This window comes from Miniopterus schreibersii (genome assembly GCF_964146895.1).
Source record: "Miniopterus schreibersii genome assembly, chromosome: 10".
In the NCBI taxonomy this organism is placed as follows: Eukaryota; Metazoa; Chordata; class Mammalia; order Chiroptera; family Miniopteridae; genus Miniopterus; species Miniopterus schreibersii.
The window spans coordinates 83,316,736-83,333,448 of record NC_138110.1 but is presented as its reverse complement, the minus strand read 5'-3'; the positions used below and the strand labels follow the sequence as shown (position 1 = coordinate 83,333,448).

At 51.5% G+C, this 16,713-nt stretch overlaps 1 protein-coding gene across 1 annotated transcript in view; it reads right to left on the bottom strand.

Moving 5' to 3' along the window:
• PARD6G (par-6 family cell polarity regulator gamma) overlaps nt 1–16,713 on the bottom strand; it is a 57,866-nt gene that overhangs the window by 19,669 nt on the left and 21,484 nt on the right. Inside the window, exon 2 of the mRNA XM_081149727.1 lies at nt 15,027–15,249. Coding sequence (XP_081005853.1) covers nt 15,027–15,249 — 223 coding nt within the window. The remainder of the gene's footprint in view (nt 1–15,026; nt 15,250–16,713) is intronic.

The following is a 16,713-nucleotide window of genomic DNA, read 5'->3' as shown; positions in this document are numbered from 1 at the left end:
AGACCCTGGGACCAACCTCCAGCCTGCAAGCCCAGGGACTAGCCATGACTGGCCCCAGGGACACGTGGTGACGGTGAAAATGTTTGTGGTTTACAGACTGGGGATGCTCCTAGCATCACGTGGGTGGGGCCAGAGGTAAACACCCCACAATGCTCAGGATGCCCCTTGGTAAAGAATCACTCACCCAAACTGCCCGTAGTGCTGTGGGGAGAACAGCACTATGCAAGTTTCCAGTAGGCAGGAGCCCTGCAGAGTCTGTGGTCCTAAGGCTGGCCTGAAACTAACGAGCCATCGTCAAGGGAAAACAGGGTCACAGGAGAGAGACAGTGGAGGTCGTGGGTGGGGTAGGTACAGCCCAGCACCTCTGAGTGGGGACATGGAATCCCATGTCCTGGAGTAGTGATGCCTGGAATAGTGACCCTCCTTCCCCAGCGTCCCTCACATGGTGCCAGGCCCTGGGCACCCTGGGCCCCGCTGCAGGCTGGGCCCCGTGGGTGCTGAGAGGAGGCCTGGCCTCGCTTCTCACTCTGCTCGGCAGGGGCTGCCTGCCGCTCAGGCCCTCTTGACACTACCTTGTCCCTTCCTGTGTGAGCTGCTGTAGGGCCTTGCTAGGCAGGTGGGACCATGGAGCTGTCCCCCTGAGCTGGATGGCGGAATCCCAGCCCACCCAGACCTACACCGCAACAGGACCCCAGGACCACAGCATGTGGCAGCCCACGTGGAGCTCACACATACCTGTATCTGACTCCACCCCTCCCCCTTGTTAGCAGGAAACCTGAGAATGGAATCAGGGGTCACCCGGGCACTCAAGGTCCTCCTGCACCACAACATGATGTAACCTTTGACTTGTACTACTATGTTCCTCTCCTGAAACACCTGGGCCACCTCGGCTGCTGTTGCTAAGGGGCTCAGAAAAACAGCACCACCACCCCACCCCCGCCCCAGCCCTGCTTTTCCCCATTCCCTTGTCCTCGGAGAGGCAGACACACAGCAGGTGAGTTGTGACTGCTGGAGGAACAGGCTCTGTCCAAGTCTAGACTCTGGAACTGCACTGAAAACTATTAGCTTCCATGGACACTAAACACACTCCCCTGTCCTTGTTAACGGCTTGAGGGATCCATCTCCAGGTGTCCACACCTCAGCTCTGAGTTTATTTCCAATACTGCTGAAAATACACACTAAAAATTAATTTTAAGGTAATGTTTTTGGCCAAAGTCTCTGAGAACAAACACAAACTGCATAAAGACAGCTTTCATGGGGGGAAAAAAGGTGCTAGTCCAACACTTCCTTCAATTACCCAGAAACCATGTAGGAGGCGGCAAATGGCTCAAAGTCCGGTGTGCACCAGCAGAGGCTCGGACATCGCGCACACACACAGCTCACCAATGCTTGGATTAATTGCTTTACAAAGTAGTTATTATTTGGGCAGGACAAACATCCATGGACAACTCTGTAATACAATGTCACAGTTTTATTTTCTAGTTCTGGGTGCAGGGCTGGATGTTTGGCTGAAGCTGACGGGTGCCAAAAAGCTAAGGCGCCTTATCTAATGGCAGAGGTCCCTGCTTCAGCCTTCCCCCTGCCTCATGCATCCTGGCCTCCCAGAGGGGCCGGTGGGGGGAGGGCAGTCTGTGCAGGCTGTCAGGGGGCCCAGGTGTCCTTCCTCGGACACTGCATCCCAGCCCACCCTGTGAGCGCCCTGTCTGAAGGAGGAATCTAGAGGGAAACTGAGGAAGAAAGGGGCACTGGCCATGTGAAAGAGGGTGACAGCCGATTTCTGTGAAACAGGCCATGAATGAGCAGACTTGGGGGGGCGGGCACATAACAGTCACAGTGGAAAAGTATGCTGCTCTTGCCAGTGCTGCTTCTGAAAAATAAAACTGAAAAACCCAAGGACAAAAACTGCCAGCATCATTCCCCGCCCTTTATTTTACAGTCAGAAAACTCCCAGCAGCCCTGAGGGCGCAGGCTGGCCCCAGCCAGGCAGGGTGGGACCGCTCACCCCCACTCAGAGCTGAGCCAGCCTCACGCGCCCGAGCACCAGGCAAGTCTGGTGAGGAATCCGGTTCCTCGTCTCCGTCTCTGTGCTATGAATAGCAAGCACTTCTCGCTGGGGCTGGAGAAGCCGCCTTTGTTTCTGCGCATGCATTCCTTTGGCCGCAGCACTCCACTGCGTCCCAGACCACGAAGACGTGACTGTAGCAAAACATTCAGTGGTCTCTCTATTCCAAAACCAGCCGTAACAACATTTTATACAACTTTTAAACAAAAATGCAATACAATGAACCCTCTAAATAAAGCTGCGGTATGAAGTTTAAACTCCCCGAGTCAGGAAATCAACTCAGACGGCCTCACGTGGGCAAGTGCACAGGGGACACGAGGAAACCGCACGGACAGACACAGCCAGACTTCATCCCAACGAGACGCGCGCGGTGAGCGCGGGGGCGGCTGGAAGCACCGTAGCTGCTGCTTGTGGGGACCTTCCTCCTATAACACGTTCGCGGGCAGGCAGCTCTATTTCCTCTGATCCTTTCATTTCCAAGACAGGATGAAATCAAGAGGGCCCCTCCCCAACGCACTGTCCTGCCGTGGGAAACAAAGGCTACATCTCCAGCCTGGGCGGCGGCTTCAGAGAGGCCGCGAGCGCGTGCTCAGCCGGGAGACTGACCGCTCCCACGCCCAGATCCGGGGCTGCGGGGCTGGGAGACGGCGCCTCCTGGGCCCAAACGCAGCGGCCCGGCCCAGCCGCGTGTCCACAGGGCGCCGCCCATGCGGCCGAGCGGAGCGCCCGCCGGCAGCCTCACGGAGGGCTCGGGGCCCATTCCCACCAATAGGACCGAGCTTTCCCCAGCCGCTGGGGGCGGTGCCTTCTACTTCCCGCCCCCAGCATCTTCACCAGCCAATCAGAGTGGCCCCACCTGACCGGCCAGGCAGAGACCAGGAGCAGGGGCTCCTCCACGCAGGTGGTGCCTTTCCCTTTCCACCCAGGGCTGGAGGCTGCCGCGGGGCAGGGCAGAGTAGAGCTGTCTGGCTGTGGAGGGGCCTCCTCGCCTGGGGCTGCTTCATAATTGAGCTGTTTGCACTGAATAAAGCTTACTTCGCTGCAGGAAACTGGGAATTCCTGTTGGGTCACCTGCTCTTCTGTTTGGCACTGCACTGGAGGTTCCAGCCAGGGCACTTAGGCAAGAAAAGGAAATAAAAGGCATCCAGGTGGGAAAGTAAAAAGTAAAACCGTGTCTAGGAGCGGAAGTGCTGAGTCACATGGTAACCCTGTTAACATTTGGAGGAACTGTCAAACTGAACGGAACACGTGTGTCTACACAGAAACTTGTACAAGAATGTTCACAGCGGTGTTACCCACAATAGTCAAAAGATGGAAGAAACCCAAGTGTCCATCAACTTAGGAATGGGTAAACCATGTGTGTTCTCTCCATATAATGTAATATTATTCAGGCGCGAAAAAGGAATGAAGTACTGACACATGCTACAATATGGATGAATCTTGAGAACATGATGCTAAGTGAGAGAAGCCAGGTGACAAAACATCACATATTACATGATTCTATTTATGTGAACTGCCCAGAATAGGCAAATCCATAGAGACAGAAAGCACATTAGTGTTTTGCTGGGGACTAGGGAGAGACAAGTTAATAGGCTCAGGGTTTCTTTCTGGGGTGAAGAAAACATTCTAACATTGACTGTGGACATTCAATTCTGTGACCATCCTAAAATCCACTAAATTGCCCACTGATGGGTGAATTATATTTCAAGGTTTTTATTAAAATAAATTAATTAATTAAAATAAAATAAAATGGTTCCCTCCAGCTTTGGGAGGGACAACCCTAAATACTAGGTCCCACAGGCCTAACGGCATAGTGTTTTCTGGTTGCCACCACTCAGAACACCTCTTAGGAAGAAGTCAATGGGAGTCGAGCCTTTTCCCTACTTTTGATCAATTCTTCTTCCCCCAATTAGGCCAAAATCCACATCGATGCATTCAAGCCTGAAAGCGTTTGTCTTTACCACACTAGCACACGCTTTGCTTCTTAAGTTCACATTCTCTACTTCAGGCTCACCAGTACCTGTGTCCCGGGACCAGGGCCTTGCAAGAGCAGAGACAGGAGCTGCCCCACTCCCACCACGGTTCCCGGAGACCCTGCTCGGGAAGTCCTGGCTGGTGGCAGACGGCTGGTGAGATGGCAGGAGTCACAGTGTAACTGATTTGTGATGCATTTCCGTTTTTGTTGAAGGCAATTTTTCCTCCTGACTTTTTGGATTGCTTTCATTTTTGTTACAAACTTGGAGTTTTCAGTCATTCCAAACTGTTCCGTCTTGGCTTCTGTGCAGGTCTCTGAGGTGGCGATGGTGAGGACACAGGCTTTGCAGAAGGAAGGAGCAGCAATCCAAACACCTGCCCTGATTCCAGTTCACAGGGAGAGGCGAGGGGCAGACGAACCTGCTAATTATCACAACTTCAATGATGCTTCAAACACACACCTTGCTTTCCAGAAGCTGTAGGTCATCTGCCCACATTATTTCATTAGCTCTAATAGCACCTGTGTCAGATGAGCATCAGACAACAACATCATCTTCGTTTGCAGAGGGCAGAGATTAAGGGGACACGATGGGTAGGAGTTGACTCAAGTCCGAGACGATGATCCCAAAGGAGACGCGTGCTCTGTTCCCTCTGAATTCACCACGTTAGTGACACTCTGTCACCTCGAGCAGCCCTGGGAGCTTGTGCCCACTCCTTGTATCCACTGAAAGCAGCGTCCACTCAGCCGTGCTGCCATCTCACTCTGTGGGGATAGGTTTGAGGCAGAGGCCCTGCCGGCCACCAGCACAGTCCTCTGAGGTGGCTCAGTGAGGAGGAGCGTGGGATACGAAGCAGAACCAAGAATCAGAAAACAGCTTACCTGTGGCTCAGCAGGAAGACAGAGGCTGGGCGGAGCAGGGAAATCCAGAGGACATGCAGGCTTATTTGCAGGCAACCACCTCAGCTGTCTGCCCTGGAGCTCAAGGTGGCCTCCGAGGGTGCAGTGGGTCTGGTCAAGCTCAGAATCCTGCATAAAACTGTGCATGTGTCTTATCAGTTCCTCTGATCCTCCTGGTTCTGCTGTGGGCACAAGGAGACTATTCTTTCTTGTGTATAATTAGAAAATCATATTGTCTACAATGACCCAGAGGGTCCAGCACTCAGGTGTGTAGCCTGGGTGTTTTCCCGTAACTTCCCTGATTAATAAAATCTAGAAGGTGCCCACTCACTTTGCTGAGCTGAGTAATTAATTCCCTTGGGCATACAGGTGGCAAAGTCACAGCGTCTCTACTTACAAACCCATGTGGATGGCCAATCGTGTCCTCAGAAGGTGGTTTAACTTGTAATGGGTTAGGAAGAAGTGATGTTAAAACTGATTTTAATGAAAGTAAACTGACTTTCACTGTTTCCTATTTAGCCAAACTTGAAACCAAACCCACATGACCCTGAGGCGAAAGTATTCTAAGCACAAAACCAGGAACACCCAGTGCCCACGAGAACACAGGCAGGACAGACTGCACACGGCCTCTCGGGAGCCCGTGTCAGGGCTGTGGCCTGGTCACTCTGTCCTGGGGGCGGAACCAGTGATGGGCTTAGGAAAAGTCAGCTTGTCCAAAACATGGGCGGAGCTGGAGGGTCGCCAGGATCTCAGCAGCGATGTGTCCCCAGTTCACGAAGGGGGTGATACGAGTGACTTCAGTGTCTGAGCAAAGGCCTGCACGGCTCCATCTCCCCAGAGACACTCCTGAGAGCCTCTGGGGCCCCGTCGCTTCCAGGAAGAGCGTGGCCGTCCCTGTGTCCACGTCCCAGCCAACTCCACAGCCCAGGGCTGTGACTCACTCAGCCTGTATTTACAGGACACTACAGTGGTGACCAGAGAGGACAACTATAATCAAACAGCCAAAAATAACTGCTGGCAGGAAAGCCCCTTACTTAGAGCAGACCCTCCAGCGCCTCACACAGCGGCAGTCAGCAGCCCTGGTGTGGCGGGTGCACCAGACAAACCGTCTTCTTTCCTTCCAAAGGAGATGAAAGGAGCCCCACAAAGAGGCCCAGGGTGTGCCAGGGGGGTTCCATCCCTTCCCAATTCGGCGAGGGCCCCTGCCCACCCTCAGCTGGGCCCTCCACCAGCCTACCAGCAAGTCCAGTGCAAACACTGCAGCAGGCCCTTCCTAAGCAGAGGGCCGCTGGGCAGTACCAAGTGCTAACGGGCCAGCGTCTGGTCCTCTGAGCCTCGCAAGAAGCTGCCGACATCAGCCGTCCATCACTGCACCTGCTGCTCCTGCGCACAGAGGCCAGGAAGTTCCCCACAGTGCCCTAGGGTAGAGCCCGGCCTGTGTCTCCCACTCAGTAGATCTTGAAGACCCCTAGAGGGGCACAGCTTCCTGGGCGTCCCTGCAGTCATCACCGTGAGATGAGACCCTCCTTCCAGAGAAGGAGAAAGCACCCTGCTTCAAGACCAGGCTCTAAGACAGCTGGACTGAGACATCATGTCGTTCCTGCCTTACCTGCCACTGAGCTCATGCACGACTGTGTACATCTACTGCCTACTACCTGAACTTCATTACTCCAAAAGAAAGCCCTGGGTAACAGTACTCTACAAGAGGCGCCCCCGCTCGGGCACGTGCTCCTGAAAGGCCAGCAGCACCAACACACACTCTTTTTCGGTGGCCTCTAAAACTTGAGCTCTCCACTGAGGTCATGTGGGGGATGGGCAGGGGACATTTGGGGCCCATCTGCGCAGGAGCCCAGGAGAGGCCTCAACCAACCGCCCACCCCAACTGTAGACCACACCATGGGTGAGCCAGGGCTGGGAAGGTCAGATCTGACACCGCTGACAGCAAACTACCCAGCCTGTGGGGCTGGCTGTCAGGACGTACTAAAGGGTGTGCCATAGGGTATCCTCTGCACAGGGCCCACCGACACCAAGACCAGCTAGACAGGAGGGGACAGGAGACACCATCAGCACATCACCTTGGGCAAGGAGGGTTGCCAACCCCATGCCTCCCTATCTGACTATTCTTATCTCTGTTAGTACAGAATCTCTTGGCTTAACAGCTGCAGGAAGGGACTGTGGGAGCTCGACTGTCACCAGGTGCCCCTCACCTGGCTTTGGGGGGCAAAATGGAAATGTTTGGAGGAGGGCAGATCTGCAGCTTCTTTGTTGCTGCACCAGCAGAACATGTGGGATTGTCAGGGTCTCCCACCCCAACACACACAGCACAACACAAGCATCTCAAGATGACACCATGGGTGAGCCAAGGCTGGGAAGGTCAGATCTGACACCGCTGACAGCAAACTACCCAGGCTGTGGGGCTGGCTGTCAGCTACTAAAGGGTGTGCCATAGGGTGACACCTCAGAGAGGTCTCAGAGAGGTCTCAAGGAGGTGGAGGACAGGTTAGCGTACTGACCCCTCCAAGTCTCTGCTGGTGCCCTCGCATGTCCAGAGGAGCTGGTAATTTAACTTGAGACTCACCACCTGCCATGTAAAGTCCAAGACGCAGGGTCAGTGTATGGGGAACAGGGGTAGGGAAGCCTGGTATCTCTGCAGGGATGTGATGACTCCGTCCGCAGGTGATCACTGTTTCCTAAGTGCTTTGATTTGAAACCTCTAACCAGACTGTAGACACATATCAGTGGTAAATGTGCCCACGGACATCTTACAGGAGGTGCAGAGCTACTTCTTGGAGTTAGACGGTAACTCGGCAAAACAGATACTATTTTACTGCTACACAGTTTCGGGCCGGAAAACAAAAAAGCTCAGGAGATGGATGGTGCTTGCACAACAGTGTGAACGAACTCAGCAGTACTGAATCACACAATTAACCATGGTTCAAGCGGTAAATTTTGTTATGGGTGCTTTGCCACGATAAAGAAATTAGTTAATATTACGGTATTAGCACCCTCCTTTACAGGGCGAAGTACCCCCAGCCCGGCCGTCTGCACTCCATGGCTCCGTGGAGGCTGCGCTGTGGCAGGGCAGGACCTCAGGGCATATCCTGCACTCACCCCCCCCCCCACAAAACAGCTGAGGAGTCAACAGCTGCAAATTCAACTGTGGGTGTCCCTCAGCTTTCTCTCTCTGCATCAGCATTTACGAGAACCCGGGGTGCAGGTGGAGCCTCCATGTTGAGTCACTTTCCCACAGGACAGGATGGAAAGTAGAGACAGAGGGAAAAACAGGAAGAGACACCCCTGTGCAGGAGGAAATCCCAGTCCTGCTTACGCTGCTGGAAAGAGAGGTCACGATGGAAATTTTTATCTCTGGACTCCAAACTGGTACAGGTAACATCCCTTACATAAGGAACTACTTTGCATGAATGGACCACGGAGTCCACTGCTTCTCAGTCAGGACCATGGTGGTGATGGCCTAGGAGCTGCATCCTCACCAGAGGCTCCGAATGTTGTGGTGCTAAGTCAGGGCTGGCTGACCGGGCACCACCATCCAGGTTGGAGGGGAATGAAGCAAGGATCGGACTTTTGGAAGGTGCCAGAGGCCAAAACCTCTGTGCTGACACCTGTGGCCACCTCCCCCCACCCCCACCCCACCCTGCCAAAAAACACAAAGCTCAAATTTAACCCCCTGTTTCCCAAAGCCAAGGGGGGCGGGCACTTCTCGTTCTGCCAGTCTTCATTGACATTTAATAAAACATTATACCAGGTTTTAACTCCAGGCTCTCCAGATGCAGCACGTCCCTCCCAAACGGCACACCTACTGAAGGCGGCGCTGAGCAGTTTAAGCCTCTGCTTAAACTTTCCCCTTGTCCCCACCAGACTCTGCACCACCTGCAGGGATCAGCTCATCTCCAGGGGTCTGCTGCACACCCCACAACCCCCCAGTAAAACCTGCGCTTGGAGAGCAGGGAAAGTAGCCTACCTGCTGGCCATGGTGCTTAAGGGTGAGAGGTTTAGTGAGTCCAGGAAGGAATGACAGTTTGCAGCCTGCATGGACAGGTGGGAACCAGGGGTTCACCTCCTGTGGGAGGTGCCTGGGTCCCCACTCTGAGCATTATCCCAGCGGTCAGGCACACAGGAGGTTGGGGGTGTGGGGTGCGGAGTGTCCCAGGCAAAGCCATTCCAGAGTCGAAGAATCCCCCTCACAGAACCCTAGCCCACCCGACAAACAGACACAGTGCTGTTACGAGATCTGAGGAGTATGCTGGGCTCTCTGTTTCAGAGAGAAATCCTGCTAACACAGGCGGCCTGACAGCCAGCCACTCGGCTCAGGATTACGGGCTTAACCATGGAAAGAAAGTCCCAGACCGTGCTTGGCTTTATTTCCTACCAAACTGAAAAGGCTTGAGCTCGTCCTTATTGTGAACCAGCTTGAATAAATGTGTTCCTCATCACAGCCACTCCACCACAGCAGAGGAGAAACAATGAGATGGCTGGTTCAGCCACCAATACGGCCTCTGTGGAAGCCACTAGGCGGCACAATGCCCCCTCGGGGACTTCAGCTGCCCAGAGGAGCTCCCTGAACACAGGACCTGAAACACCAGGCGTTCGGGACAGGACAGTTTCCGGTGGGGGTTCCAGGCTCTAGGGATCCATGGTGGCCCAAGCTGGGTGCTATCCTAGCAGAAGGGCAGCCCCCACCCCACACCTCAGTCCAGACCCTCAGGCGCCTTCACTACAGCATTCAAGAGGATGAGTTCAAAGCTCAACTGTTTCCACGCAGTAGTCTCCAAAAGATGTGTTCTGAAAAGATCTAATTCAAAGGTCATCTCCTAACCCAGCTCACCCGAGGAGAGGTCCACTGGAAATATATGTCTTAGTTCAAAATGTGCACACCCTCTAATCCAGCAGAAACATGTCTGCTAACCTACCCTGACAGTATCTAAACATGTACAACAGTTCATAATGAAAAAATGGAACAGTTGAAATATAAATTAATAAATAATTGGTTACATTTTGCTACATTCATACAACTGGATCGTTCATACAACTGGATTCATTAAAAGGATCATATATATCTACATCCATGTACAGAAAGTAAAAAATATAACGCCAGGTTAAAATAATCTCTACAGGACATATGCTAGGACCCCATATGTGTGACACTAGGTCCCACTGACTGTGTCTGTACCATGGGTCTAGAGGGACTCATCAAAATGGAACAGTGATCACCTCACACAGTGGCATTGTTTCCACATTGTCTGAATTTTCTTTTACAAATATGTTATAAACAGAAAAGACTTTTAAAAACAAAAAGTTTTACAAAGAATTTAATGACATAGGACATGGTTATGATGTTAAGTTTTTAAAATGCATGAATCCAAATTCTAAATTATACTATGGGTTTGAAAACGTACAAGTACAGATGACTGGAAAATAAGAAAAGAGTAGAATCCAATTCCATTGTGTAAACTGGCCGTTTTTACACCAGGTATGCTGCTGGGCGTCTCAGAGAATAAGGTGGGCTGGAGGGGAAGAGGCAGACCCAGAACGCAGGTGGACCTCGCTGGCCACAGCCTGCAGGCCAGCCCTCAGGACAAGCCCTGGATTCTTGTGGACAGTGGGTGGCTGGCCTGTGTTTTCCTTTTCATGAACTGCATCAGCACATTCTCTCCCCATCACTCCCACTCCTGGGGAGAGAGGGGGGGTGTTGCAGGTCAGGCATTTTGTTTTCTGCATGTTCCCACGGGAGGCAGTGGGAGAGGTTTTGCCCTTTTTTCAATTTAAAAAAAAGAAAAGAAAAGAAAGAAAGAAATTCTCCAAATACTCAAACTTCCAGGACACAGTGGCAATTAAAGAAGCAGACATGTCTCATAAACAAGCTCCAGATTCCAGGGCGTGGGGACATGGATGAGCCCAATCCAGCAAACCTATACCTTCACCCTGCCCTCAACTCAACAGCCTTGACAGCCGCAGCAGCGTCAGGAAGACTAAAACAGTAGGGATACAGAAATTCAGTGGTGGCAGCCTCCGAAGTTAGACACCCCAAGGGACTTCCTGCTACACAGTGAGCCCCCAACTTAAAACCAAACACACCTCTAGCTACCTTTAATGAGGAATTCAAGAAAAGCCATCATAATCAGGATTTATATTCCCGGTACCTTAAGATTCTGCCAATTTCTAAGCCAAACTCTCAATAATTCTACACATTTTACTTTGAAGAACAGCCCTTAATTACTTTTCCTGCAAACTCTCTTAAATGAAATCACAAGCAAACACCTCCCCTTGCCCCAGCTCCCAATCATGCGACTTCTGATAAATCAGAAAGTTTACAAATGTGTCTTCCTCATTCTAGGAACCCAAAGAATTGCCAGAGAACAGTCAACAGATACATGCAAGTGTGCTATATTTAGGTTAGTTTAAAAGTAAACAGTTCAGAGTGCTCTAATTGTTCCAAAGTCTTGTGCTTTAATGAAGACTTATCAACCTCCTCCTACAAGCTAGACAGCTGAGCACCAGGGACAGAGAGCCACTGAAATTCAATTAGGATCCTACCTCTATTCCTGGGCTAGGGCCCAGAGTTTAGTAAAGGGACCCATCTCTTAAATAACAAGAGCACAGGGTATGCTGGTAGTTGAAGTAATTATTTGATGGGTGTTTGCACTTCCTGTTTATTCTGCTAAAATTAGAAAGAGACACGCCAAGTATCTCGTCTGGTCTTGTCCTGCATTCTCTCTGGCCTGGGCCAGCGTCCTTGCAGGGACGACTGGGGTCCGCAGGGCACGGAGAGAAGTGCTCCCTAACACTGGCTGGGCCTGTGATCCAAACATGCTAATACAACTCCAGATTCTGCCACTATGACTTTATTCTCTTGCTAAAATGGGCAAAGCATAAAAGTGAAAGGCATAATAGCATCTGTTATTTAACCAAGGGAAAACCCCACTGCTCTTAAGAGTAGCCCAGCCTGGACAGAGGGCTGCAGAAGTCTAGTAAATGCAGAAGGAGCCTGTAGATGGGAAACCAAAGGGGTGGTCCTCCACCCCCATGGCAGAAACACCACCCAGCGTCCTCAGTAAAAGTCCCCGACTGGGATCCCGGTCTGTGTCCGAGCTCCTAAATGCTGACTGCGACAGGGTCCTCACCCCAAGTGCCCCAGAACCCTCAGCCATCTCATGCCGCTTGGAACTGCCTTAGAGGAATAGCATTCTTAAAGACCTAAAGTAAAATACATGGGATTACAGAGGAAATGCTCACTTTGAAGACAATTATCAAAATACGGAAGCAAATGTGTGACACAATATCCATGGAGAATTGGTCCAGTACGCCCATCAGACACCAAAATCCACGGATGCCCAAGTCCCTTGTATGAGATGGTTCAGTGTTTGCATGTAACCTACACACATCCTTCCATATACTGGAAACCATCTCTAGCTTACTTACAATTCGTAATGCAGTGTAAAGGCCGGGTAAATAGTTGTTACACTGTATTATTTAGGGAATGACAAGGCGAAAAGTCTGCAGTTTAGTACAGATGCAACACTGCAGGCCTCACTGGTAGTACTTCAGCAAGGTGCTACCAGTGAGGCCTAAAAAACAAAACATTTTTCCCTGAATATTTCCGACCTGTGGCGGGTTGAACCCATGGATGCAGAACCCACAGATATGGAGGGCTGACTGTATGTGCTTTCTTACTAACACATTAAATAACAGTCTTTACCACTGTTTTAAAATAATGATTAACTATAAACTATATTTAAGATATCTGGCTAAACTAACACAACATGGAAATATCTGTGATTTCTATTGCTAACAAAGTCTCAGATCCTGCTGATCCTGTGCAGTGACATTGACTCCAGTGAACACGGGAACATCTTCCTATTTAAGCCTGAAAACACCCCAAGGTGGGTGCTTCAAATGAAGACACAAGGGCTCGCTGGTCACAGCCAGGGAGAAGGTACTGAAGGACAGTGTGCACTCAGGTCTCCCGAGCTCCTGGCTGTCACATGGCAGAGAAAGGCCAGAGCTGTAGGTGACATGCACACGCTGAGAAGAAGAGGGGTAGGAATCGTAAGCCTGCTCATTAAATTCTGGGCTGTTTCTCTGATGCCACAGGAAGGAGGAAAAGTAAATAATGAAGACAGGATGCAGGACCTGAGCCATCAGAGAGGCAAAGCCGTGCAAGTTAGCTCATTCCCACCTGCAAATGCAGACCCGGAGCTTCCTGTGTCACTCAGCATCGGGGAATCAACAGCGAGGATGCCAAGTGTCACAAGGACCAGCCTCGTCATCACATAGTGCCTGGGTCCTGCTCCCAGTCCAGCTCCCCACACAGAGGCACAGAGACCATTCCCCTCCCACAGACGACAAAGCCCGTGTGTCCACAGTCCACACGGTGCCTCACACCCACTGCTCACCTCCCACACCAATGAGGGAACATGAGACCTGTGCGGACAGAGCTGTGGGACAACAAGCAGCCCTGAGAACAGGGAGCAACCCCAGCACAGAGAAAGCAGGGGGACCGGCAAGGCGTGAATACCTGCCCATGTGATGTGTGGTGGGGCCGCGAGGACACTGCAGCCACGACAGAACCAGGCTCTGCAGAGGCAGAGGTAGGTCCTGAAGCCACAGTCACAGCCCCAGGCCACCCGAGGAAGTGAGAGCTGCATTGACTTCTCCTACATTCAGCAGGATACCCAGGCGCAGGGAGAAGGCAGATGTGGGGCTTTCTGATTTGTACCGGAGAACAGTCCAGAGTGAGGTCAGTGGTCTCCTGCTGCTCCCTCTCCATGCATTCCCTCCTCACCACCCACAGAGGACACAACAGCTCACACTCACAGAGCACTGACCACTGGTCAGCATGCTCTGAGCTGTGTATGTGCTGCCCACTCACCTCAGAACAACCTGCGAGGGACAGCGACACCTGCCCACAGTGAGCACCAGGCCCACATCCCCGAGGGCCTCGTGCCCACAGTGAGCACCAGGCGGGCATCCCCAAGGGCCTCCACCCAGCACACTGTGGCTGTTACTTTTAGTCTGTGCTCAGGCTCTGCACCAGGAAGCCACCTGCCACGGAGACCAGGACATTCCCCTCCTGCTAAGATCAAAGTTCCAGTAGCACACACACAAGTGAGCTGCAGGTGTCCCCGCCGCCACTGTGCTCCTGGAGGGCGCTCAGTGCTCACATGTGACAGGAGGTGCCCTAGGGAAGGAGGGACAGTCATGACCAAGCCAACCATAAAACGCCATTTTCTGAAAGTCAAGCGTCACCTCAGGGGGTTCTTTCTGTCAGTACAGCTGACCCTTGAACAACAACATGGGGACAACCTGTGCTGGTCCACCGGTACGCAGATGGCCTTCAGTAAACACCTGCTCTGTGTCTGATCTGAGCTGGGAATCATGGATGCGGGGGGGTTGGCTGTGTGCATTGATCTAGGCCATTCTATAGAGGGGACTTGAGCATCCCAGAGTCTGGTATCCCCAGGGGGTCCTGAAACTGATCCCCCGTAGGTGCCCAGGGAAAACAATACTCTGGGGAGTCAAAGTTCTTTATGGATTTTTGACTGTGAGGTGGTTGGCACCTTTGACCCCCGTGTTGTTCAAGGGTGTATTATTTTGAAAATTTAAGGTTCTCCTAAACTTAGTGAAGAGAAAACAAATCTAAAATGTGGCTCTGATGTTGTCACAGCAAAACTAGGCGTTCAGAGCTAAAGTTAACCAAAGTAACAATTTAAAGCTAACATCTTTTTCCAATCCCAAAAACCCAGTGGAAAACATACTGGCAACCTTAAGTTTCATTCTTGGGTTACTGACTAAGGCTTTTTCTTACTGAATTAACTTGCTTCCAGTTAAAATACTGCAAGTGTCAATATTAGTCTTTTCCTCGGTATTTAAAAATCAGAAGTCAACACTATTTAAAGTGGAAAATGCAGTTTAAATATTTTTAAGCCTTTCTAATAAAGTAATGTTGACCAAATAAATGTGAATTCCTTTCATCTCTTGGCACTGGTGCAAACACAGGCTCTCACGGTTCTGTGACGACAGACAAAACTGACACTGTATCTCTGGCACAGGCGCGCCAAGCCCAGGCAGCCGTACCTCGTTTTTGGATGAAGACCCTGAGCAGGGGGTTCGCACTTGAGACCGCCTTGCAGAAGTTGTCGTCGTTGTTGATGGGCAGCAGGTCGCCGTGCATGTCTGCGTAGCCAATGGTCACTTCGGTGTTGGCGATGTGGTGGGTGTGCACAACCAGCTGGTAGAAGTCCTCGAACTTCCCAGGCTTTTGACGGTCTAAGGAGAACCTCCGGAACTCAGCCCCAAACTACAATGCAAGATACAGGCGTAAATGAACAACAGAGAAAAGGCACCAAACATTAATAAGAAGTGTTTCCTAAGCCTCCACAAGGCCTGGGACACGGGCGATCAGGGCCCTGTCCTCATGGAGCTTATGTGAGCACGGGAGGAACAGTTCACTCAACACGTCCTGAGAGCAGGACAGGGGCCATGCTCCAGTTGTAGGGGGAAAGCAATGTCAACACTGATGTATAAGCACCATGGATGGAATGAAACAGGAGTCTCACTCCTCATCTGGTCTGAGGCCCGTGACCACATCTGCACCGCCCTGGGCAGCTCAGACACTCAGAGGCAGGGGAGGGTTAGGGCAGCTGAAACTTCTGGGCTTTTTCCCAAGGGCACGGGAATTCCTGCAATTTTAATTTTAAGGAAGTGATTTGATATAATTTGCATTTTTAAGAAGACCACATATCTGTACTTCAAAAGGCTCAGAAGTGAAAGCAAAATTGAAAGAAAGGAACCTGGTATAAAGGATGCTTCACAAACCTCAGGGAGACAGAGAACAGAGACTCTGGAACTGACCAAAAAGACAGAGCAGGTTCTCTCTTCAAAAGAGGTGGTCTGCCCAGTTGGGTGGCTCAGCTGGTTGGAGCGTCATCCCCTATGCTAAAAGGGTGAGGGTTTGATTCCAGTCAGGGCACATTCCTCGGCTGAGGGTTCAATCCCCAGTTAGGGCACTTAAGGGAGGCAACCGACCGATGTTTCTCTCTCACATCGATGTTCGTCTCTTTCTCTCTGTCTCTTTGTCTCCCTTCATCTCTCTAAAAATCAATAAAAAAAGTATCCTCGGTGAGGATTAGAAAAACAAAGGTGGTCCTCATGCTTCCTGCTCTGGGGACTGCCAGGGCCCCTCTCCCGGCCTCCCAGCCCTGGCCCTGGCTCAGGTACCCACAGAGCTGCCTGCAGAACTCTGGGCCACCTGCCAGGAGAGGACCCCAGGTCACCCCCCACTGGGTGGACTGTCCAGGGACCCAAAGACACCGCCTGTTTGTTTGGACTGAGGGTTCTGGCTGTTGTTCCTCACTTGGCAACAGGGACCTTCCTGCATCAGGCAGGACATATTCTGTGCTCTTCAACAAAACTACGAACGGATTCTACTGGTTCCAAAATACACAAAAATGAAATGCCTAATGTTTACTCAAAACGAGTCACTATATCCTCTGGACATGATGTCAAGAGCAAACCCACCCCAGCCACACAGTTCTGCACGGTTCTCAAATATGGGCAGGCATCAGCCACCTGGACACCCCAGTGCTGGAATTAGCAGCTTCAGAATTTGCATTTTTACAAGTTCCCAGGAGAAGCTGATGCTGCTGGGACAGCACACACAAACCACTGGTTTTAAGGGAATTAGCCTCCAGACGTCACCTTCCACAGATCTCAGAGAGCAGGTCTCCTAAGGCATTTCCCTTTTAAAAAGCAGAGGAAAACA